The sequence below is a fragment of the Pseudophryne corroboree genome, chromosome 4 (assembly GCF_028390025.1).
Source record: "Pseudophryne corroboree isolate aPseCor3 chromosome 4, aPseCor3.hap2, whole genome shotgun sequence".
Lineage (NCBI taxonomy): Eukaryota > Metazoa > Chordata > Amphibia > Anura > Myobatrachidae > Pseudophryne > Pseudophryne corroboree.
This window is the reverse complement of record NC_086447.1, coordinates 540,431,301-540,454,949: the sequence shown is the minus strand read 5'-3', so window position 1 is coordinate 540,454,949 and position 23,649 is coordinate 540,431,301. Positions and strand designations below refer to the sequence as shown.

Below are 23,649 nucleotides of genomic sequence, written 5' to 3'. Positions count from 1 at the left end.
ACGTAAAGAGACCTGTTTGGGTTCTTAAATGGACCTTTTCATGCTCATGCCCATTACTTTAGTCAGGTTTAGGTGTTTTACATGCCTAAATCCGAGTATAGTGGGCGCAAACAGTACGATAAGTGGGGACTGAGGTGGCGGATTTTACCTGGGCGGGCTGGAGATGTGCAGCCCATAGGTAAAATCTGCCACTGGTTAGAAGCTGATTAGTTAGTAGTTTATCTGTCTTCTCTTCCAGTGTCAACATTGTGGTATTGACATTATAAATTTATGGATACAAGCAAAACTATGACTGGAGCAGAGTACTGGGCAAGGAAATAGACAACATTAATTTATTTGCTGGACTGCACTGACTGACTAATGCATACACTAAAGCTAGGATTCATTCCAGCAGCAACTACCTTTGCAAAATCTTTCCCTATTTTCCATGTTAAGGGGGTAATTCCAAGTTGATCGCAGCAGGATTTTTGATAGCAATTGGGCAAAACCATGTGCACTGCAGGGGAGGCAGATATAACATGTGCAGAAAGAGTTATATTTGGGTGGGTTATTTTATTTCTGTGCAGGGTAAATACTGGCTGCTTTATTTTTACACTGCAAATTAGATTGCAAATTGAACACATCCCACCCAAAGCTAACTCTCTCTGCACATGTTATATCTGCCTCCCCTGCAGTGCACATGGTTTTGCCCAATTGCTATCAAAAATCCTGCTGCGATCAACTTGGAATTACCCCCTAGTTCTCACATTGGGGGTAATTCCAAGTTGATCGCAGCAGGAATTTTGTTAGCAGTTGGGCAAAACCATGTGCACTGCATGGGAGGCAGATATAACGTGCAGAAAGAGTTAGATTTGGGTGGGTTATTTTGTTTCTGTGCAGGGTAAATACTGGCTGCTTTATTTTTACACTGCAATTTAGATTGCAGATTGAACACACCACACCCAAATCTAACTCTCTCTGCACATGTTATATCTGCCTCCCCTGCAGTGCACATGGTTTTGCCCAACTGCTAACAAAATTCCTGCTGCGATCAACTTGGAATTACCACCATTGTACCCATTACTTATTTATTTTAGCTTTTTATGAAGATACGGCTTGTGTTATGCTCTCTGGACAAAAGCCCCTTCTCGGGATCAAAAACCCATATTTCCCAGCACACCTATTTCCAGGACCGGACTCGGGCATATCTCAGTTCCCAAAAATTGCTGGATGTTTCAAGACAGATTCCTGAGTTAACCTACTAGCTCACACCTTCTCCCACCGAATTCCATTTAAATAGATTGCACATTTCCAAGGATTTCCTCCTCCCCTCACAGCCACATCACCATTATTTATCAACACTCCCCAGAGACTGTTTTTACTCCATTCCTTCCTAGTACGTGACCAATTCTTCACACCATCATATTACCTATATTTACATCACTCAGCCCCCCAGATTCTACCAGTAGTACTTGCCACTTACCGTTTTCTCGGCCATACCCACAGCACTGCACAACAACTTAAGGCCCTCTAAATCCAACTTCACAAATCCTCAACCACTGAGACCATTCTCTCTTCACTACCTACTCCTGCCAAGATTTGATATCTTTTCTCTACACCAACTCTCATTGCTACACAGCCACTTACACCTCTATATCAATGGTGGTACCATTTAAACTTAAGCCAATCTACGAGACAATCTTTTAGGTGATCTTACAAGGACCTCTGAAACAAGTTTTAATTTATTTATCCTGTTTCTTTAGTTCTACCATTAGTATCTTTAGAAAGTGTAGGAATGTTGGTGGTATGGCAGAGTGTAGGTACACAGTGGATGCCTTGAGACAACAAACAGCCCAGCATTTAACCAGTAAGGTTGTTTATTCTGCAGTAATGTTATTGGAACAGCCATACTCACAAAAATCCCCATACAGTCTTATCATGGAGCGGAAAATACTGGTCACCAGCCGGTGACTGTATCAGGGCAGCGTACAGGATGCAAGTGGTATCAGCACCTCTATAGCATCATGTATAGTGGTAATTGCTGGGTCTCACCAAGATAAATGGAAGACATCCATCTCCCACTGTGATGTTCTAACACTGTGACAAAATGTTGTAGCGCATGAGCAGAAGTATGGTTGGTGGCCATCTTTGTAGGGCTTAAAGCCTCCTTGAAGGAACCCATATGGAGTATGCACAGTAGCACTCTCCAGCTCTCCAGCTTTAACACCCCACATCACTACTCTTCTCCATGTTTCACATTTACTTTTAGTTTTCATGTAGCAACTTGTAAACATTTGAGGTTTAGACAAGCAAGAAATCTTTAACATTTCAAAGGCTCTTGTCCACTTTTCTTAGACGTGACATCATCAAGACTCCTCTTACTGACTGCATGGACTTTGGGCCTAATTCAGACCAGACCGCGGCTTTTCGCACAGTAGCCGATCAGGTCTCAACTGCGCATGCGCCGCCGCCGCAGTGTGCTGGTGCATGCCAGATAACCGATGGCCATCTCAGCCCAGCGATCGCCTCTGCCTGATTGACAGGCAGAGGCAGTCACTGGGCGGGAGGGGCCGGCGGCATTTGGCCGCCATTTTGGGGGCACGGTCCGGGCAACACAGGCATGCCCGGACTGTGGGGGGGGGGGAGAGCTGCGGCGGCTGCGTGACATCACACGCAGCTGTTGCGACCCGGACAGTGATGGGTAGCTCTCTGCCAGCGTGCAGGAGCTGCACATGTAGGGATAAAGCTGCCAAACAGACAGTGAAACGCGTTAGGTTGCCAGCCTACGACCAGGACATCACCAAGGCCAGTGAATATATGGAATTGACCACCCATTGCCTTTCCTGAAAATTGGATACACAAGTTTGGGACGACCCATAGTGGTCTTCAGAGCTCTGACCCATCTGACATCCACGTATCCAGAGACCGATCCATATATGTGGACATTGAATAAAAAGGGAGAACCACCATTTGCATTTGCGCAGGACAGAATCATCATCACCGCGCTAGGTGGAATACCCTGCCATCTTCCACTCAGGATCTGGTAACTATCTTATGGTTATCCGTGCAGGATAAGATACATTGAAGCATTGGAACAATCCTATTGCCAACTGGCCTTCACATGAGTCCATAGAAGTTTTCCATTGGTCGTACTACTGGCTTATGAGGCTTGTTTTAATTATTTGATTTTAATATGTGTTTATGTTATTGATTTATTCTTATTAAATGTATTCATTGTTTTAAATACCAGCACCTGATAGCGCTGTTTATTTATTGTTTTTGTATCATCAAGACTCCTCTTACTGACTGCATGGACTTTGGGCCTAATTCAGACCAGACCGCGGCTTTTCGCACAGTAGCCGATCAGGTCTCAACTGCGCATGCGCCGCCGCCGCAGTGTGCTGGTGCATGCCAGATAACCGATGGCCATCTCAGCCCAGCGATCGCCTCTGCCTGATTGACAGGCAGAGGCAGTCACTGGGCGGGAGGGGCCGGCGGCATTTGGCCGCCATTTTGGGGGCACGGTCCGGGCAACACAGGCATGCCCGGACTGTGGGGGGGGGGGAGAGCTGCGGCGGCTGCGTGACATCACACGCAGCTGTTGCGACCCGGACAGTGATGGGTAGCTCTCTGCCAGCGTGCAGGAGCTGCACATGTAGGGAGCTACTCATCAAGTACAAAAGTATCGCTGCTGTGCGATGCTTTTGTACGTGTGCAGGGGGGGGGTAGGGCCATACATGCGGGGCGGACAAGCCCTGTGCTGGGCGTTCCTCCACATTCATGAGTTTGCACAGCTACGATCCTGTCTGAATTAGGCCCTATGTCAACAGACGATTCTTACAAAACTCATGACTGTTGTTACTCACCAAGTAATATATTCTGCATCCATCTTGGTTAGGGACTGAAATCTCCCTGTACAAACCAATATGGAGTACTCTATGTGTAAGAGCACTCTCCAGCTTCAAAAGTATGTACCTATCATAAACTTACTTTTGGGCACACAAAGACATACTGTATAGGGAGTAATTCAGACCTGATAGTTGCAGCAAGTTTGGTAGTAGTTGGGCAAAACCATGTGCACTGCAGGGGGGGCAGATATAACATTTGCAGAGAGAGGTAGATGTGGGTGGGTTATTTTGTTTCTGTGCAGAGTAAATACTGGCTGCTTTATTTTTACACTGCAATTTAGATTTCAGTTTGAACACACCCCACCCAAATCTAACTCTATCTGCACGTTATATCCCCCCCCCCTGCAGTGTACATGGTTTTGCCCAACAGCTAACAAATTTGCGGCTACGATCAGGTCTGAATTACCCGTCATAGTACACAAAAGTCTTCTAATTCCATGAGAATAAAAGTTATTTGTTATGTTACAGTATGTATATCTTTTATGTTCTGTTTTGTCTTGTACTAATTTGGACATCAATAATTCAGATATGAATTTAATAAAGCCAATTAATCAAAATATCTAATATTTATTGGGTATTAAAGAACAGACAGCAGACTGTGTTAGAACATGGCAGCTCGACTATTTCCTGAGAAGCTGATCAGATGACTACTTTGCTGATTGCTCAGCTGAATACTACTGTGCACATACAGTAAATGTTAATTTGTTCATGGGAGTTTAAAAGATAAGGAGGGATAGTCTCCTTGCCAGTGATAGTTTCTGATACTAGTATTTCTACCTGTGATTCGGGATTTGGTTTCATATCTTAATTTGATCAAGGCTTTCATTCTTACAATTGTCTGCTACCTGCTCTGACTTCTAGAGGATGATTGTAAGAAATTATGTTGCCGCCTCTATTTAATCCCGCACTTCTAGGTATGCACCAAATTGCCATGGATCCTTTACTATGGCATGCTGATGATGCTTTTTCATTCCACAGAGGTCACAGGCCCATGTCTTCCTGGGTTTATTGGCATTTCCACTATCTCAGATGTCCACCAAAAATGTCTCCTGACAATAATTTTGCCTTGGAGATAATCTCTAAAAGAGTGTTTTCAGTTCATGTCTTAATTTTGAAGTGCCTTCTTTAAGGGGATGTGAATTTCACTTAATTTCTTGTATATGTACATCAAAGATGAATGGCAATTAATCACTTGAGCAGTTTTTTTAGTGTTTTATCTCAGATGCGCAGGCATACTGGTTTCAATTGCTTGTGTAGACAGGGTCTTCAGACCATCTTCTGGGCCAAGTCCAAATGTTTAAATTTCTCCATAGCACCCTAGTAGAGGGCAATGGACAGTTTAAAATTGCAAAAGAGCAAAACATTTTTGTTTTGGCTCAGATCTTGAATTCTGTTGTCAGGTTATTGAGTTATTGTACAGAAAAAGATTTGGGCACAATTTAGTCATTAACTATCAATTACAGTATATAATTTGACAACTAGAAGTATATGTTTTACCTCATTAACTGTGTTGGTCACTTTAAATAGCAGCTCCAATAAGGTACCTTAGAACAAATATTATTTTTCCACACCCACAAATAGGGATAAGAAAGCACTGACCATTAAAAAATTATTTTTTATCAACACAGAGTAATATTTAAAACATACATACACAACAATATATAAAAAACACAAATGCCTTGATTCATCATGAATAAACACACCTCGATTGCTACAAAGTGAAAGGAGTAAACTGTTTGCAAGTGAACCCTGGAGTGGCAACAATTGATTTGAGAGCTTATTAACCACTTCTATAGTAGAATATGTCCGTAAAGCCTAATTGAAATGTCCTTCAGTTTATGGGACCGGCGTTATGTTTCACCTCCTGTAAAGGTAAATGAAAGTCTCTATGTGGCTGTAGGACTGGAACTGGGAGAAGGCGGAAGTGTAGAGGTAACACTCCGTTGGTTAAAGTTCACACGCCAGCTCACAAAGTTTGCACCTTGTTGGAACGGAGCCTGATGTTAATAGTATCTCCAGCGTGGTGCTCTGCTTTTGCAGGAGCATGCCACTTCCTCTTTAATCAGGCACCCGACACTCAATTTATGAGAGGGAGGGAGGACGCCGTCTGTTTTCTGTAGGTAGAGGGGAAGGTATACAAAGGTATTTCGTTGGGCAGCAATATTAGATGCAGGGTCACAGTGTCCTTAAATCATATTCCTTGACGCGTTTCTCTGCCATTTAGTGGTGGCGGTTTCCTCAGAAGTCCTACAGGCAACAGTTGGAAACAGTTTACTCCTTTTACTTTGTAGCAATCAAGGTGTGTTTATTCATGCTGAATCAAGGCATTTATGTTTTTAATATATTGTTGTGTATGTATGTTTTAAATATTACTCTGTTTTGATATAAAATTCATTTTTAATTGTCAGTGCTCCCTTATCCCTATTTGTTGGTGTGGAAAAATAATAAAGGTTATTGAGTTGACTGCTTTATTTAGTACATCAATCTTTGTTTCATGCATCTCTCAGCATTGTTGTAAAGCAAAGAAGGTATAATCTAGGGTGTAAAGTTGCTGAAAGGTTATATAATGTACAAGTCAGTAAACAGGCAAACATAATAAAAATCAAGAACAAGCAGGACAGATGCAAAATTCAAACTTTGCTTGTTCAAAAATTCATTGGAGACAGTGATGGTATAATAGAGGCTGCTCACAGGCCTTTTAGGTTTGACTGACTTGACTGATTGCAGTAAATGAAAAAGAATGTGCAAATTACAGTGCTGCCACCTATTATTTGTAGCTGGTTTTGCAGCATATACTCACAAGTTGCAGCTGTCAGTCTTAACACTGCAGTGCTACTTGTTGACTGTACATTATCTGGTATTGCACCAGATCTTCCAAGTTATCTTGCAGGATTCATATATGCACAGTAAGAAATAACTACCTTCATGATAAGCTGACGCATCATGATAAGCTGACTGAGGACACACCTGTATATAGGGGGTCATTCCGAGTTGATCGCTCGCTAGCTAGTTTAAGCAGCCGTGCAAACACTATGCAGCCGCCCACTAGGTAGTGTATTTTAGCTTAGCAAAAGTGCGAACACATGTGCAGCCGAGCTCTACAAAAACAGTTTGTGCAGTCTCAGAGTAGCTCTGAACATACTCAGCGCTTGCGATTACTTCAGCCTATTCGTGTCCGGATTTGACGTCATACACCCACCCAGCAAACGCCCAGCCACGCCTGCGTTTTTTCAGACACGCCTGCATTTTTGCAAACACTCCCTGAAAACGGTCAGTTGACACGCAGAAACACCCCCTTCCTGGCAATCTTCTTACGGCCGCCAGTGCGAAAGAAAACTTTGCTAGAACCTGAGCACAACCACAAAGAGCTTTGTACCTGTACGTCGCGCGTGCACATTGCGGGGCATATGCATGCTCAGAAATGCCATTTTTTCACCTGATCCCTGCGCTGCGAAAATCGTCAGCGAGCGATCAACTCGGAATGACCCCCATAGTGTATATAGGCACTGTAACAATACATAGCTAATATAGGGCCTAATTCAGAGTTGTACACTATTGCAATTGTGTTTTTATACTCTACAGCAGTGGTTCTCGACCTCGGTCCTCAAGTACCCCCAACAGTTCTTTTTTTCTAGGTCACCGAGCAGTTGAACAGGTGTACTCATTACTCACTGACACATTTTAAAAGACCCACAGGTGAAGCAAATTATTTCACTTGCAATCCTGTGAGGAGACCTGGAAAACATCAACTGCAGGGGGTACTTGAGGACTGAGGTCGAGAAAACACTGCTCTATACAATTGTTAATGTTAGCAAGTGAAGCTGTCACCCAGAAATTAAAATAGCTGACAGTAGCATATAGATACTGTGTGTACTTTTTTAAACTCACAAACATATCTGTTACTATATTTGAGTTGCAACATTGTCTATGGGGAGAATTCTGACCTGATCGCATGCTGCAGTTCATTGCAGCAATCAGGTCAGAAGTGCGCATGCACCGGCGGCGCAGTGCACCGGCGCATTCCAGACTGCCAACGGCTGTCATACCCCGGCAATCGCCTGATTTACAGGCAGAGGTGGTCATTGGGTGGGAGGGGGCGGCACGGTGGCATTTGGTCACCATTTTGTGGGCGCAGTCCAGCTAATTCAGGCATGGCTGGACCGTGTGGGGCGTGGGCCGCAGCCACTGCGTGATGTCACATGTAGCCACTGCGACCATCACAACAACGAGTAACTCCCGGCCAGCATGCAGGGGCTGCGCTGGCTGGGAGTTACTCTTCAAGTACAAAAGCATTGCCGCTGTGCAATGCTTTTGTACTTGTGCGGTGGGGCCTGGCCTGACATGCGGAGCTGACTAGCCCTGTGCTGGGTGTCCCCCCGCATGTCAGTGTGGATGATCATAGCTGTGCTAAATTTAGCACAGCTACGATCAGGTCTGAATTACCCCCTATATTTGTAAAAAGTACTGTTTATCAAAACAGGCTGGCAGCACTGATATTTAAACAGGTTACCCTTTACATATCAAGTCAAAACTCATTAACTGTGGATTAAATATACTAAAATATCAGGTAGACACCAGTGATGTTATAAATCTACTTACAAAAAATGCCAGTTTGTGCATTTGTTTTGTAAAATTATAAGATTGTTGCTAGCTTGTACCAAACTGCAGATGAGCCTTTGATTGTTAATTTAATACTTGTATTTACAATAAATTATTGTTTTGGGTTTCCCACAAATGTCGAGTTCTATCTTTAACTACTGAACTTTAGTATTATTACTTATTCCATGAATACTATTCTCAGTGACTTAGCACTGTGCTGCTATATATAGTCTATTTGTCTTGATTATATCAGGTTTATAGATATCCCCTTTTTATATATATCCTAATAAAAGTTAAGTGTTAACCTAATAATCCTTACATCACTTCATGAGGGTCATTCTACTTATCTTTTTCATGAGTGACCCCCTAGAAGAGTCTTCTTTTCTTTTCTTTTTTTGTGAAAATCTGTTTATTATTTTAAACAATACAAAACAGTTTACAGCACCACATCAAATAGGGTACAGCATAACTGAATCAAGACAGAACAGTACAAAAAGGAATGTACTCCATATATAGACAACAGTATCAAGCTAAAGCGTTATACAGACAATAAAATAGAGCCACAGATCCGTGATCCTGCTGAGAACATAATAACGCATGAGGACATAAGTAATATTAAAAAGGAGATCCGGTCAGCTCCAGCTAGAATGGGAAGCATAAATTGACTATGATGAAAAACCCACATAAAATATATAAAAAATAGCAGAATGAAAGAGGAGCATGGGAGGGTGGGGTGTTGAAGAGTGAAAGAAAAGGGGGGGGGGGGAGCAATCAATCAAAACTGCAATGTTATGAGATCAATTTGAGCAACAAAGGACGTAATATCCTGTACAGGGTCACCCTAAACACTAAGCCATGTTAAGTACAAGAAAGTCATAGGACTGTCTAAGCAAAGGATATTAAGCTCTGTCAGGTTATATTCCTGTATATAATAAAAACATTTTTCGAATACCTTCAAGATTTTGGACTGCGTATCAGAATCAAGCGAATCTTTGTAAGGTCCCCATTTCCCATAAAAGGAGACTACTCCTTTTTGCAAAGCTGACATAATAGCCGGCCTATCATAATACAGTGTAGTAAGTAACAATGTTTTTCCAGGTAGGTACTGTCCAGTTGCATAAAAGAACCTTCTTTGCTAAAGTGACAATTATGGTTAGGAGAGGGATAACATGCTTCCTATCAGTCCCAAAGTCCCATTCTTTAAAATTAGCACATAAGAGAGCTAAAGGGTTACTTGTAAGGTGAAAGTGAAAAACATCATGAATATAAACCACTAGTTTACCCCAAAACTTCCTTATTTTTGGGCATCACCAAAAATTGTGGAAAAAGTTGCATTAGGGTGCTTACATTTGAGGCAGTTACCAGACTCACCTGCTACCATATGCCGTCTACGGGCTTGAGAAATGTATACTCTATTAATTGTCTTAATATGAACATCCTGTAGCCAAGTACAGTGCATACATTTTAAAGTGGAGTCATAGTGTGCAAGGAGATCATCCAGATTGGATAATGTTGGTATATCCACCTTCCTAGACTCTAGAGTCCCTTTCCATGCATGCGAGGGAGAGGTACCAACAAGATCCAAACTAAGGTACTTGGTCTTATACAGGTGAAGCAATACAAAAGACAGTGAGTTATGGAGTACAGGCATCCAGTAAATTAGTCAGTTGGGAAAGAACCATAATGTAGTTAAGGCGATACAGGGAAGACAAACTAATCGGGACATTAATACCCAAATACTTAAATTAGGTGTGAGTAATTCAGAAATGGCATTACACAGAGTGTTATAAATCCGTAGAAGAAATGTTTGCTACTGGTATCAGTTCACACTTAAAAATATTAATCTTATATCCCGCAAATGAACCAAAACAAGCTAACAGAGAGAGTATGGCCGGGATAGAAGAGAGGGGGTTTGCCACAAACAGGAGCATGTCATCTGCAAATAGGGACAACTTGAGCTCCACAGGTCCAACGACAATACCACGGAAATGCATTGAAGACCTAAGCACAATTGCCAGGGGTTCCAATGCAGCCACAAAGAGCAAGGGCGACATAGTGCACTCCTGGAGAGTGCGCTGCACACATCAAAGGAGGCAGAAAGAAAATCATTGCTGGATACCTGGTTTGTTGGGGCGTAATACAAGTAATACAAGGTGGACAACAAAGCTATAAACTGAGAAGGGAAACCAAATGTAGTTAGTGTGATACAGAAGATCCCATGTGACAAGGTCGAATGCCTTCTCTTTATCCAATGACACAAAAGCCTGGGGGACAGAACTAGGAGTCAAGGCAGATGACTGTATCATGGAGATCACCTTACATATATTGATAGTGGAATGACAACCCAATATGAAACCAGTTTGGTCGGGATCAATAATGGTGGGTAAAATCAATTTCAGTCTATCAGAAAGAATTTTCATAAAAAGCTTGTGAGCCACATCTAGTAGAGAAATGGGCCTATAAGATGCAGCGAGTAGTGGGTCACCGCCCGGTTTGGGGATCACCTTAATGATAGTCGTATTAAAATAAGGGCAGAGAAAGTGGTCATTGAGGATGGAATTATAGAAAGAGACAAGGGACGGGCAAATCTTATCCTTTAGTATTTTGAAAAATTCACCAGAAAAACCAGGGCTTTTAATGATTTAAGTTTCTTAATACCGCATATTACGTCTTCCAAGGTAATGGGGGCAGTGAGCATGTTTACTTTCTCAGGAGAGATAGTGGGAAGGGTGACATGATCCCAAAAAGCCCGCTTCTTGTCGGCATCAATGTGAGGGTCTGAGTACAGCTCCTTATAAAAAGTCCCAAACAAATCAGCTATATCCTGTCCTTTAGTAATCATAGCACCCTCAGGGGTCCGCAGTGAAATAATAGAGGCAGGGGTAGTATGAGAGTGAATAAGATTAGAGAGAAGGCATCCAGATTATTGCCTTGTTTATAAAAACTACAATTCCTAGTAAAGGTATGGCGTACTACAAATACAATATTAAAGTGAGCTTTGGCCTTTTTGTAAGCTTCCGTAGTGACAGGGGGAGGGCAGGATTCAAAATCATTATATCGGGAAGTAAGCTCAGATTGGGCCTGCAAATAAAGCTGGGTACTATCTTTTTTATATTTAGAGACAAAAGCAATTATTTCACCTCATAAGACAGATTTTGCAGTTTGCCAATACAGGGAGGGGTTACTCACATGTTCAGCATTAGTGTGTTCATACACCAAACATATTACGAAATGTAACTGAATTAGAAAGGAATTCCGGGAAGCGCCATGACCTATAAGATCCACAATCAATAACTGGAGCCAGAGTGAACCATATCAGAGTGTGGTCTGAGAGGCCAATGTGCTCAATGCCAAAATCTTCAATTCTAGTTAACAGAGATTCAGACGGCAACAGATAGTCTATTCTAGACAAAGTGGCGTGAGCAGCTGAGAAACATGTATAATCCCTTCCCGTGGGATGCAACACCCTCCAAATCTCCAGCAGCCGTAGGTCAGAGGGCAGCCGAGGGATACACAAAGAAGGGGTAGTACGAGGATGGGTTGGTGGGTGTTGTCTATCTATACATTCTGAAGCCACCATGTTAAAGTCACCCCCAACAATAATGGATGAATCCAAATATACAGAAAGTTTAGCTAACAATAATTGAAAAAAATGGGAAGTACAAACTTTTGGGGCGTAAAGATTACAGAGAACAAACTTGTCCCCCATGATTTGTATCTCAGTTATAGTATAACGACCCAAAGGGTCAGTGTAATCAGAAATCACTTTAGGTGAAAGTCGTTTACTAATTAAGGTAACAACACCCCTCTTTTTAGAAGAGTATGAAGCCAAGGACATGACAGTATTACCCATACAATTCAGTTTAAGGATCTCATGGGGTAACAAATGTGTTTCATGCAACATTACAATATCGACGTAAATAAGTAAATATTATTTTACGCTTAATGGGGGAGTTAATTCCATCAACTTTCCATGAACTAATCTTCAGGGGGGCCATGACAGAGAGGGCATGAGAATATAGGCATCATTCAGCATAAAAAGCATAACAATACACAATAAGAACAGGAAATAAAAAAAGGCATTACGTGCAACCTGCAGGATAAAAAGAACTGGCAGTAAACAGGTCTCAGTAAGGCATTACAGTGATTGTGGGGAGAGGAAAAAATAAGGCAGGGGGATAGGAGAAAACCCATAAAAAAATAGGAATGGAAAACCATGGTGGGGGTTCAGCAAAACAACAGCTGCCTTGCAGGCCAGCAAGCCTGAAATAGGACTTCCAGGCAATATAAACGTAAAACTTCAATATGAACATAAAGCATAACATGGAGGAAAGGGCTGAAAGGAGCTGCAGCTAATAAATGCAGTGCAATCTCAATGAACAAGAAAAAATGGATAGACATTAAAAAAAATCGCATAAAGAAAGAAGGGCGCATGTGACCAGTAACAGAATAATCGTCACCACCAACAACATATCAATTAATCATCATAGCAGCATGAGAGAAGAACAACAAGTCATAATTATAATTACATGTGCAACGAAGCAAATCGATAAAGAAAAATGCAATTTAAGGAAAAGGATATCAGGCACTTATGGGAGCTCAGAGGTAAGTGTGCCAACTCTAGATAAGTGTAAATATCAACAATAAGGACAGTCACCCCTAAGTGTCCGCATGAGAAGAAGAAGTGTCACCGGCAGCGTCGTCAGCGACTTCCTGTAAATATACGATGGCATCCTCTGGCGTAGAAAAGTAACAGACCAGCACATACAGGAGCAAAGGCCTTACGAGCATGCGTAACTTCCGCAGAGTAGTCCTGGAAAACAAACAGCTTGTGCCAGTCATAAACCAAGGACCGCTTCCATCTGGATGCATGCCAAATAGCTTCAAGATGCAGGAAATTGAGACACCGGAAGATCAGCACATGTGGTCTGGCATTAGGGTTATCACGAGGCGGTCCAAGGCGATGAGCCCGTTCAACTACCATATCGGAGCAATCGTCAGCAATGTCTAAAAGTTCCAGCAAGGAGGTAGTAGTAAAACGGGGCAAGGACTCACCCTTAATGGATTCCGGCAAACCCACAATGCGCAAATTGTTTCTCCTAGAGCAATTTTCTAAATTATCCAGCTTGTTAATAACTTGCAGGTGTTGTTTGTAAAGGGTATCATACTGCTGCTTCAAGGTAAACACATCCTGGAACACTTCTCCCACTCTGTCATCAGTAGTTTGCACCTGTCTCTGCAGCTGTAAAATGGTACTGTTAGACTCCTGCAGTGCCTGCCTGAATGAGTCAGCTTGTTCCTGCATCAGAAGAGCCATGGTATCCTTAATAGCCTGCACAATCTCAGCATAGGATGCAAACGTAGGAGCCATGGGACTCTCAGCGTGAGGTGGAGCTGCTGGAGAAGGGGAAGAAGGAGCCTGGGAGTGTGTTAGTGAGGAGGTCATCTCCCGCTCTTTGTGCTGGTGCTGTTGTTTGCTGGGCATGGAGCAAGTCAGAAACTTCTCCATATACTCCAGGGACACTCCTCAGTGTAGTGGTTGTGAAATTCTGTCTGTCAGGGCCCTTAAATGGGTCCAAAAACAGAGGGAAAGCTGCTGGCTTCCAGTAGCAGTTTCAGGCTGCAGCCATCTCCTTTGGGGGCATGGCCGGAAGTCAAGAGTCTTTTCTTGTTGTATACCTAGGTAGAGGAGGGAGCAACAACATCAGATAATTATGGTATAAGTTCAGATAGACTACAGGTAGGAGTCTGTAGCTCTGTGAGATATACAGTAAAGTCCAGGAAATCTAAGGCCCAGTCACTTTATCCTCCAGTAGGGATGGAATAAAATGCTTCTTATAGCTGGAGATAGTAATGCCTCTTGTGGAATGAAGGAAATATGTGAGGAAATATGTTAAAGTGTCCTAATATGAGGCTGAAAAATATTTGTTTGGTCAATTACCTTCAATTCAGAACCTAAAACAGTAATGGTAGTCGTGAGCTTTCAAAGCACAAGCTCCTTCCACTTCACAGCCACTTCTTTTACCAAATTAATCTTTACAGTTTTTCTCCTAATATATTTCTCTATTTAGCTTCATCTGTGACTGCAGTATATAATTAGAGTGAAAGTGCTAGCTTTATGTATCTGAAGGTTTTTTTTATTATATTGCTCAGAGTGCATCAAAAGATCAACTTGGAGATGCAAAATGGGACCTATTAATTGGCTGCCTGCCAATCTGCACAGCAAGCAATAGCAGGAAAATTATCTTCATGTTTCTAATTTGAATAAAAATAAACATGATCTGCAAATAAAAAAAAATATATTTGCACTTCTCTGCCTGATTCAGAGATGGCCAAGCTCACACAGCAGCTTCGTCTCATGTACAAAAAAACGGTAACATCACAAGACAAACCTCCTGCCAGCTACTCTGACCTGCTGCTGCATCTGATGACACAGCATTAGATCATCTATGTGAACATCTGTCATCTAACCTTCAGGTTACTCAGGATAGCCGGTGCCTTGACATTGCTGGAGCCAGTGAAGCTGCACCCAAGGCTGCGGCCACAAAAATGGGATGAAACTCAGGCATTGCCCGCCCCCAAATGACTGCAGCATGTCAATCATGCTGCACCCTAAGGGGCACTGCAATCATCTTCGCAGATTGGGGGTAATTCTGAGTTGATCGCAGCAGTAATTTGGTTAGCAATTGGGCAAAACCATGTGCACTGCAGGGGAGGCAGATATAACATGTGCAGAGAGAGTTAGATTTGGGTGGGTTATTTTGTTTCTGTGCAGGGTACATACTGGCTGCTTTATTTTTACACTGCAATTTAGATTGCAGATTGTACACACCCCACCCAAATCTAACTCTCTCTACACATGTTATATCTGCCTCCCCTGCAGTGCATATGGTTTTGCCCAATTGCTAACAAAATTCTTGCTGCGATCAACTCAGAATTACCCCCACTATCCTGTGCTTGTGCAGATATACAACAATTGGAGATGTATGCAAACCATGCACATACTCCGTACTTTTCAATAATTGTTCTCTCTCTGCCCAACACCCTCTCATTGGCATCTGCAGAATCAAAAACATCTTCACCTACAACTTATGAAAATTAGATGAAATTGCATAAACTTAGAATCATGATTGAAGCAAAGCTGATATTGCACAGAGTCTAGAACATTATGGGGGAATTCAATTATGGGCAAAATCATTCACTTGGCCGAATCAGCACAGCCGCACTTTATGGAAGCAGGATCTCGCTCAAAAGTGTTCACTTACAGTATAAGCACTTATAAGCGAATTTGGAATTTGGCCGGGAGGGGAAATGGCAATACACACCCTTCTCCTGAAATGTAATTCTTCCCTATATAAGCTTCAGAAATGACCTAAAATGGGAAGAATGCATGTCTAAAATTATTAGAATAGATTTACACACTGACAGAAATGTACCTAGTGAATTATAAGAAATAATAAGAAATAACAAATAGTTGATGAAACACAATAATAAAGCACATAATTTAAGCATGATAAGTACAGAGCAAATCTATGTGCATGGGAAACTTCTAGATGGTTTGTTACATATAAAGATGTGAATCAAGAGTATGCACCAAATGTAACTGACTGCGAGTTTCAGGCACTGATGCAAATCTGAGATTCAAGCACTATGTGGGTACCAGTTGCACACATTTGAATTTATTAATCAAAAGGCCCCCCATTAATTCACTTGAGCAATATTCCTTTTGGGACTTGGGGGGTGCTACCACAAGCAAACACGTAAACAGCAAATTAAAAAAGCCTTCAATAAAGCGGATAGCGAAATGTGCGTCAGGCTAGATGCGCACTGCCTCCCCTGACTGTATGTCCCTGCTAGGATCTGGTGCAGTGAAGGAGGAAATATATATAAATGAATGGCACTGCATCTGAGAAGCCATGACTATACTACTAATACAGATATGTCCTCACAAACTGACTGAGATGCTCCGTAAAGAGTAGTGTACAGTATTTTTCTTTTAGATTTGGCATCTTAGTCACATTGCTGAAACAGTTTACTTGAAACGCTGGGCTGAGAATTTAACCACACAGGAATTGGTTGTGCACACATATAAAGTCATAGATGAAGCACAATTGAACTTGATGTGAGGAAAAGCCGCAACTGCATTGGAGCGGAGCCACTTTTACACAGATTCAGGCTAAGTCATGCACTGATATTGCACACCCCACTGATCAGTGTATGCTAGCAGTGTATGCTGTTTTCCACAATTATTTTATTTATGTGAATTAGATGAATATTTTGAACAGAGAAGTAGCTCCTTGTGGCCGAGTCACAGTGGACATGGCATGCAGAGAGGGACGATTAGGCATAATTGAAGCCTCATTTAACGGACACATCTGTAATGTAAAGTTACCTAACACAAGCATAAACTACTGTTATAGCCTGTAGTTATGTGACCGGCAGTCGGGAGACCACTGGTCACTATACCGATGCCGGGATCCCGACCAATTGACAGTCTGACAGTCAGCATGCCGACTAACAGGGACTATTCCCACACGTGAGTGTCCACGACACCCATAGAGTTGGAACAGATCTTGTAGCAAGCGCAGCGATCCACCGAGCCCGCTGCGCTGTGAGTGCAGTTAGACCACAAGGGGCTTTGTTGCTCTCGCCCTCTCCCCATCTGGCAATCTAAAGCTTGGAATCCCGGCGTCGGTATGGTGACCGGCGGGATCCCAAATGCCAGTCACCCGAACCCAACCCCTTACATCAGCCTGGTGCATATCCTTCTCTTTTCTCCAGTCCTCAAACTAGTGCATACTGTATGCTACTTTTGCAGAGCTGAATGCCAGCCCTGCAAGCTAAGCAAGGTACTTTTTCAGGGGCATTTTACACCTGTGTTTAGATGCAAAATTCCTCTATTTTACCACAGCCTATAAGTGTGGAGCATGTCTGCATATTTTTCAGTTAGTAAATGAATGAATTGCAGGGCTGGGATCACTATTTTAATGCTTGTTTTGATACCCACTGAGAGTAATAAGACTCATTGCCTTTTCCTATGGTTATCCACTGCACTGTACAGTTTATAACTTAAACAACTTCTTAACAACTGACAACTGCCTTTTATAGAGTGTGGAACTGTGGTCTTAAACATACATGCACAGTCCTTATGGCAGATAGAAATGGTGTTGTCATGCTTCTGAGTACTGCCACACACCTGGAGCCAGTCTATTAATGAGAGAGAAGAATGGTTCCTGCTGTTTCCATTTGATAGAACTGGGTTCATTGTATGGCAGATGCAGTATTTCAGCATCCTGTCCGCATGCAGGAGAAGGAGCTACTGTGTCTAGTTAGGCTAATGTAAATAAGTGGGCAGAACACAATACATATGCTGGCATGATGGTTCAAGTTAAGACAAACAGTTACTGTACTGTAAAAATGAAAATATATATGTAATGTCTTCCAAGCCCTATTCTAATCAACAAGATTGCACATTCATAACAAAATTTACAAGTTCAAAAAATCTATAACATTTTAAAAACAAAGAGTTTCTAGTCCCTACAATAGAGAAAATCACTCAGGGGGCAGCCAGGTCGGTAAAACAGGGGACATAGTCTTATAATGGGTGGGCGGTACAGGGGTGTCATCCCATCATCATGGCCCTGCCTCCTGCTATTCAATGCTAATTATTGACACTGAATAGCGGGGACAACTACTATGATGGCACGATTCAGTGTGACTCGATATCATCTGCCTCCCCAGATGGCTGAGGGGAGTGTTGGTAGCTGCAAGGGGTGTGGCTCCAGGAGAATTGCCTGCCCTTCTGGGGGTCCGGGAGCGCCACCCCATTTTCGGGAGCCTCCCGGCTGATCTGGGGTCTAGGCAAGTATGGAATTTACAACAGTTGCACTTATAACCCTATAAAATAAGTCTTATTATGTTTAAAAAGTGTGATCAAAAGAAAGCCTGTTTTGTCACAAAAACAACAATATAAAATTCATAAAGGTACAGTACCATAATAAATAAAAAACACTATTGTTGCTTGACCAGCACATACTGTAGTAAAAAAGTACTGTACTTTGAAAGATTGTGAAGCTATAAACTAGTATCAAGAGAATAAAGGTTTTAAAGTCATAAACTAAAAACTTTGCCCTAAGAATTCTGACATTTTTAATGTTAGATATTGGGAATTTCCCAATGTCGGGTATTCGGCTGATTCAAAGTAAGGATGCTATACGTCCTGGATTCTTATTGGGAATGTACCAGAATCGGGGTGTGTATCTGAGCATTGTGAACATTGTGTTCAAGTGACCCAAGTTTTGGATGGGTGAGGCTGCTGCGAGTAACGGCGGGGTCCAGTAGAAAAAGGAGTGCAGCTACAGGCAGCAACTATTCTGGAACTACAACTCTCACAACCGGCCAGCCTGGTACAGCACAGGGCGCATTCTGGGAGTCTTCCTGCTTATTGGTGATGTACTGGGAGTTAGTGTGTACTCAGCAGCCATGGGAAGTTTGAGCAGCTGTTCAGTCATGAGCACAGGGGTGCTGCCAGCCCAGCCTGTATTGTATAATATAAAGCTGTGCTGCTTGCTCTGCATGAGGTGATGGCCTCTGTACAGCCCAGGAGATCCCTCTTCTTCCACATTTTCCAGGCATGTTGCAGGGAGTCAGGTGTTGTTGATACAGGTAAGGAGGGAGTGAGAGGTGCAGGGATGAGAGATGGAAGGAGGTAGAGGGAGGGAAGAGTGTATGGCTGATCGTGGGAAGGAATGAGGGAAAGGTGCAGGGGTGAGAGATGGAAGGACGGAGTGAGAGGTGCAGGGATGAGAGATGGAAGGAGGAAGTGAGAGGTGCAAAGGGTGAGAGAGAACAAAGGATAATTGTATGGCTGATGGAGGTAAGAAGAAGGTGTAAGACACAGGGGTTATAGATGGAAAGTGGAACAACTGGTGAGAGGGAGGGAAGGAGAGGTGTAGGGCTAATAGAGGAAACTAGGGAGGGAGAGGTAAAAGAGTAAGAGACAGGAGGAGGGAAAAATGCAGGGTTAAAGAGAGATATAGGCTAGAGGTGCAGGGGTGTAAGTAAGGCAAGGAGGAAGTACTGTAAGAGGAGTAGGGGTGATGTGAAACATTAAGGAAAGGTGAAATAAAATATATATACAGGGAAGAGGTGGATGGAACAGGGAAAATAGTATTTGTAAAACTTCTTTTGGTAGATGGCATGTCAAAATCTAAGAGTGTCCCGCACCCTAGTTCAGAGGGCCTGGTTCTGAGTTGGACACGAGTGGAACTGGGGATGGATCTTGCAGATTTCAGCATACTGCACATGCACCAAACAAAGATATATAAGTATACCAGCTGCAGTACCTAGCTCCTGGTGATAACAGAAGTCGGTTACCTAGGGTTTTTAGATTTTAGTATTATATAGGGTGGGGTGGAGGGTGTTGTGAAATGTGTTATAAGGTATTGATTGCACATATTTCAGCAATTCTTTTTTCATTCTCCCTATTTATAAAGATATACTCTTAGCCAAGAGAGGCAAGCCACATTTTCTTCAGAGGTTTCACCTTACCTATGTAAATGGGTTCACTCTCTTGCAAGGATAGGCAAGTACTTCTCTGCTGCAGATTTGCACATGTGCATTGGCAAACAACAAAATGCATCGCGGGTCAGCGACAGGCTGGTGCAAAAATTCTAATTGAACAGTCATTCGTAAGCCACTTGTGGGTGGTAACTGACCATTTTCTGGGAGTGTCAGGGAAACACCTGCATTTTCCCAAGCATTTTCAGGGAAGGTATGTGACATTAGCTCCGGCCACAATCAACCTGTTCTCATTGCACTGTAGGAGTAAGTCCTGGGCTGCGCAGAGACCGAACACACAGGGCAAATCATTCTCTGATGAGTGAGGTGCAAACGGATTTGCAGCTGTCCGCTGACTGAGGTTTTTTTTAGCAGCACATGCTATTGCACATTTGCACAGCGAATATACACTCCCCTTGGACTATCTGATTGCAGGACAGCAATTTCAGCAGCCCAGCGATCAGGTCTGAATCACCCCCATGGTTTGTTCCATGTGCAAATGTGCTTATTTTTTACGATCTACTCCCAATTCTGAAACTGCCCCATATCATTATTGTTGCTTTTGACTCAAAAATGATTATTTATTATGTATTAAATTTTTTATATCCGTCCTAGTATTAGGCAAGATTTTAGAAGTTTCTCCCATAAAAACACATGATAGCATAATCTGTTACCTTACAGAATATTTTTTTAGATATATTTCTAGCAGCAGTAGCACAATACCCATTTATCTTGCCATAATGTCATGCTATGTTTTATTAAAATGGAACAAAAAGAAGAAAAAATGCTAGACCTAATGCTTGGGAGGAGAACTGATAAAATGGTAGAAAAACAAAGGGCACTGTTTAGTAATCTGTACAGTTTCCACAATACTGGGAAACCTCTGCTTTTATTATTGTGTAATATACAGGGCAGTTGGGACATTTAATGTAGCATGTCTATTCATTCCCAGAACAATAATCTAGATTCTCTCTGTCCAGTTACGCATGATAATAACCAAAATAATTCAGTTATCCAATTTAATGGTTTGGATTTTGTTTAATATTGGCTGGCTACAGGCATTCTACAGTAGATTATGCTACTCTAGAGCCTGTAATTATAATGTTTCATAGTAGCTTTTCCATCATAAGAAGAGCAAATAAGAGAGATCAATTAAAATTTTAAATGATCATTAAATGGTATCAATAGTATTTGTGTAAAAACACTTTTTTAGATCAAGGTGATCACTTAATTAGGTTTAAAGCTTTAAATTGCATAAACCAACCATGGCTTATATTATTGTTAACTAACTGTGCTATAACTTTTTTACTCTATGTCCTAGATTGAGTTCTGTTACCCTTGAAGTAGCTGAAGAATCTCCAGCTGGTGGACGCACAGCATTTGATGTTGAGATCTGTCGGTGTCCTTCTGGATTTAGTGGTACATCTTGTGAAGTAAGTGTCAGATGAAATTTAAAGTTAACATATTATGGTGTAAGAAGTTTAAAGTGCATCAGCAACATAGCCAGACTCCTGACTGATAGTACAGGTTGAGTATCCCTTATCCAAAATGCTTGGGACCAGAGGTATTTTGGATATGGGATTTTTCCGTATTTTGGAATAATTGCATACCATAATGAGATATTATGGTGATGGCACCTAAATCTAATCACAGAATGCATCTATGTCACATATACACCCTATACACACAGCCTAAAGGTCATTTTAGACAATATTTTTTTATAACTTTGTGCATTAAACAAAGTGTGTGTACATTCACACAATTCAGTTATGTTTCATATACACCTTATACACACAGCCTGAAGGTCATTTAATACAATATTTTTAATAACTTTGAGTATTAAACAAAGTTTGTGTACATTGAGCCATCAGAAAACAAAGGTTTCACTATCTCAGTCTCACTGAAAAAAGTCCGTATTTCGGAATATTCCGTATTTCGGAATATTTGGATATGGGATACTCAACCTGTAATGAGAGTGATTAAAGGGAAACTAAGAAGTTGCACTAGACAAAAATCTTTAGGTTTTAAAGAGACCCAGATAGTGATAGGTGTATTATTACCAGGCCCGGCGACAGGGGGGGTCAAAGGGGACACCCGTCCCGGGCCCCACCGTTGTTAGGGGCCCCAAGGTCCAGGCAGCGGGCAGCAGCGGCTGCAGTTCATCACAACTGTCAAAAAAGACTGTTTGCTCCCGGCATCACGGATTCGCGAGCCGGCCGCTGCGCTGTGATTTAAGTGTGTGTGTTTGTTTGCGTGCGCCCCCCCCCCCCGAGTCCCGTGTGCTGTTCAACCCCTCAGTGTGCCCTGTGCTTGATGTGTGTTTGCGTGCGCGCGCCCCCGCCCCCCCTCCTTCTCTCCCGAATCCTGTGTGCTGCTCACCCCTCAGTGCCCTGTTCACCCCTCAGTGCCACTGCCCCCAGCCCCCAGGTCACCTGTTATCCTGCCAGCCAGTCCCCAGCCAGGACCGCCCCTCCAGCGTCCTCACCGCACGCTGCCTCCCTGTCTCTCTCTGCTGTGTGAGTGAGGAGCCGGAATGAGGCACGGAGCGCACAGCAGGAGCTGCCAGGACAGGACAGACAGAGTACTGCGGCCTGTGGGAATTGGGGAGGCGAGCCTGGTGAATTAGCGCGGCTGTGTCAGTGTGTTGCTGCAGCAGCAAGCAGGGTAAGGCTTTTGCATTTCATAAATCATAATACATGTTTATGTATAGGGAATGGGATTTGGGTTTGGGTTAGGGCTTTAGGATTAGTTTGGGGTGGGATGCAGGCAGGCAGGCACATTATCCATGCATATGCATTCTGCACATGGATGCATCTGCATGCATGTGCGTGTCAGATGAGATCAGACTCATCAGAGCAGAATGTCTGTGCTGTGGTGGTGACTGGTCATTCAGGCTCAGTTGCTGCTCAGCACAGACTACAAAATTCCTGACCATTGTGGGTCTGTGAATCTTAATTTTGGAAAGGGATGATCCCATTATATCGGTATTGTATTGTTCCATTAAAGTTTTGTTTTCTAGACGTTAGAGAGTCTATAATTTTGTTTTCAATATACTTGTGTCCTGTAGATAATATGGGTCCCTGTCCTGTTTCCTGGGGGTGGGGATGGTGGGGGGTGGGGCCCGCAGAGATATCAGTGTACCGGGCCCCAAAATTTCTGTTGCCGGCCCTGATTATTACCAAATGATTCTCCGGTGGTGCTACTCCTGAGCCTAAATACTTGTATGATTATTTCCTTTTCTTCATTACTATTCCAGTGTTTTATATTACTCGCTGAGTAAACATTTCAATATTAGCAAATAAAATTATGTTTTAGGAGCTTTAGGAGTTTGTGTTATACTCACAAGACCCACTTTCTTATCCTGGAACAATGAGAATACTGTAAGTTAATGCATATGCTCACAGTGAATGATTATTGGGCAACGTGAAGTGATGGAATATCATTTGGCTGGAACATGATAACTGAAATCCCTGTGTCCAGTTCGATCTACTGTAGGCCCAAAGGTACACATTAGTACCTGCTCCAGTTTCTCAAAACTTGCTTCTGTCTGTAATATTTTGCGTGTCCAACACTACAAATCTTCTCAAGCCTGTACAATTAACCT

At 42.5% G+C, this 23,649-nt stretch overlaps 1 protein-coding gene across 8 annotated transcripts in view; it reads left to right on the top strand.

The window, feature by feature from the left end:
* The window catches only part of LAMA2 (laminin subunit alpha 2), a 1,276,598-nt gene that overhangs the window by 603,947 nt on the left and 649,002 nt on the right, over positions 1-23,649 (top strand). For all 8 annotated transcript variants that reach the window (XM_063917336.1, XM_063917337.1, XM_063917331.1 and 5 more), the window contains exon 15: positions 21,367-21,478. In XM_063917336.1, the coding sequence (XP_063773406.1) occupies positions 21,367-21,478 (112 nt within the window). The remainder of the gene's footprint in view (positions 1-21,366; positions 21,479-23,649) is intronic.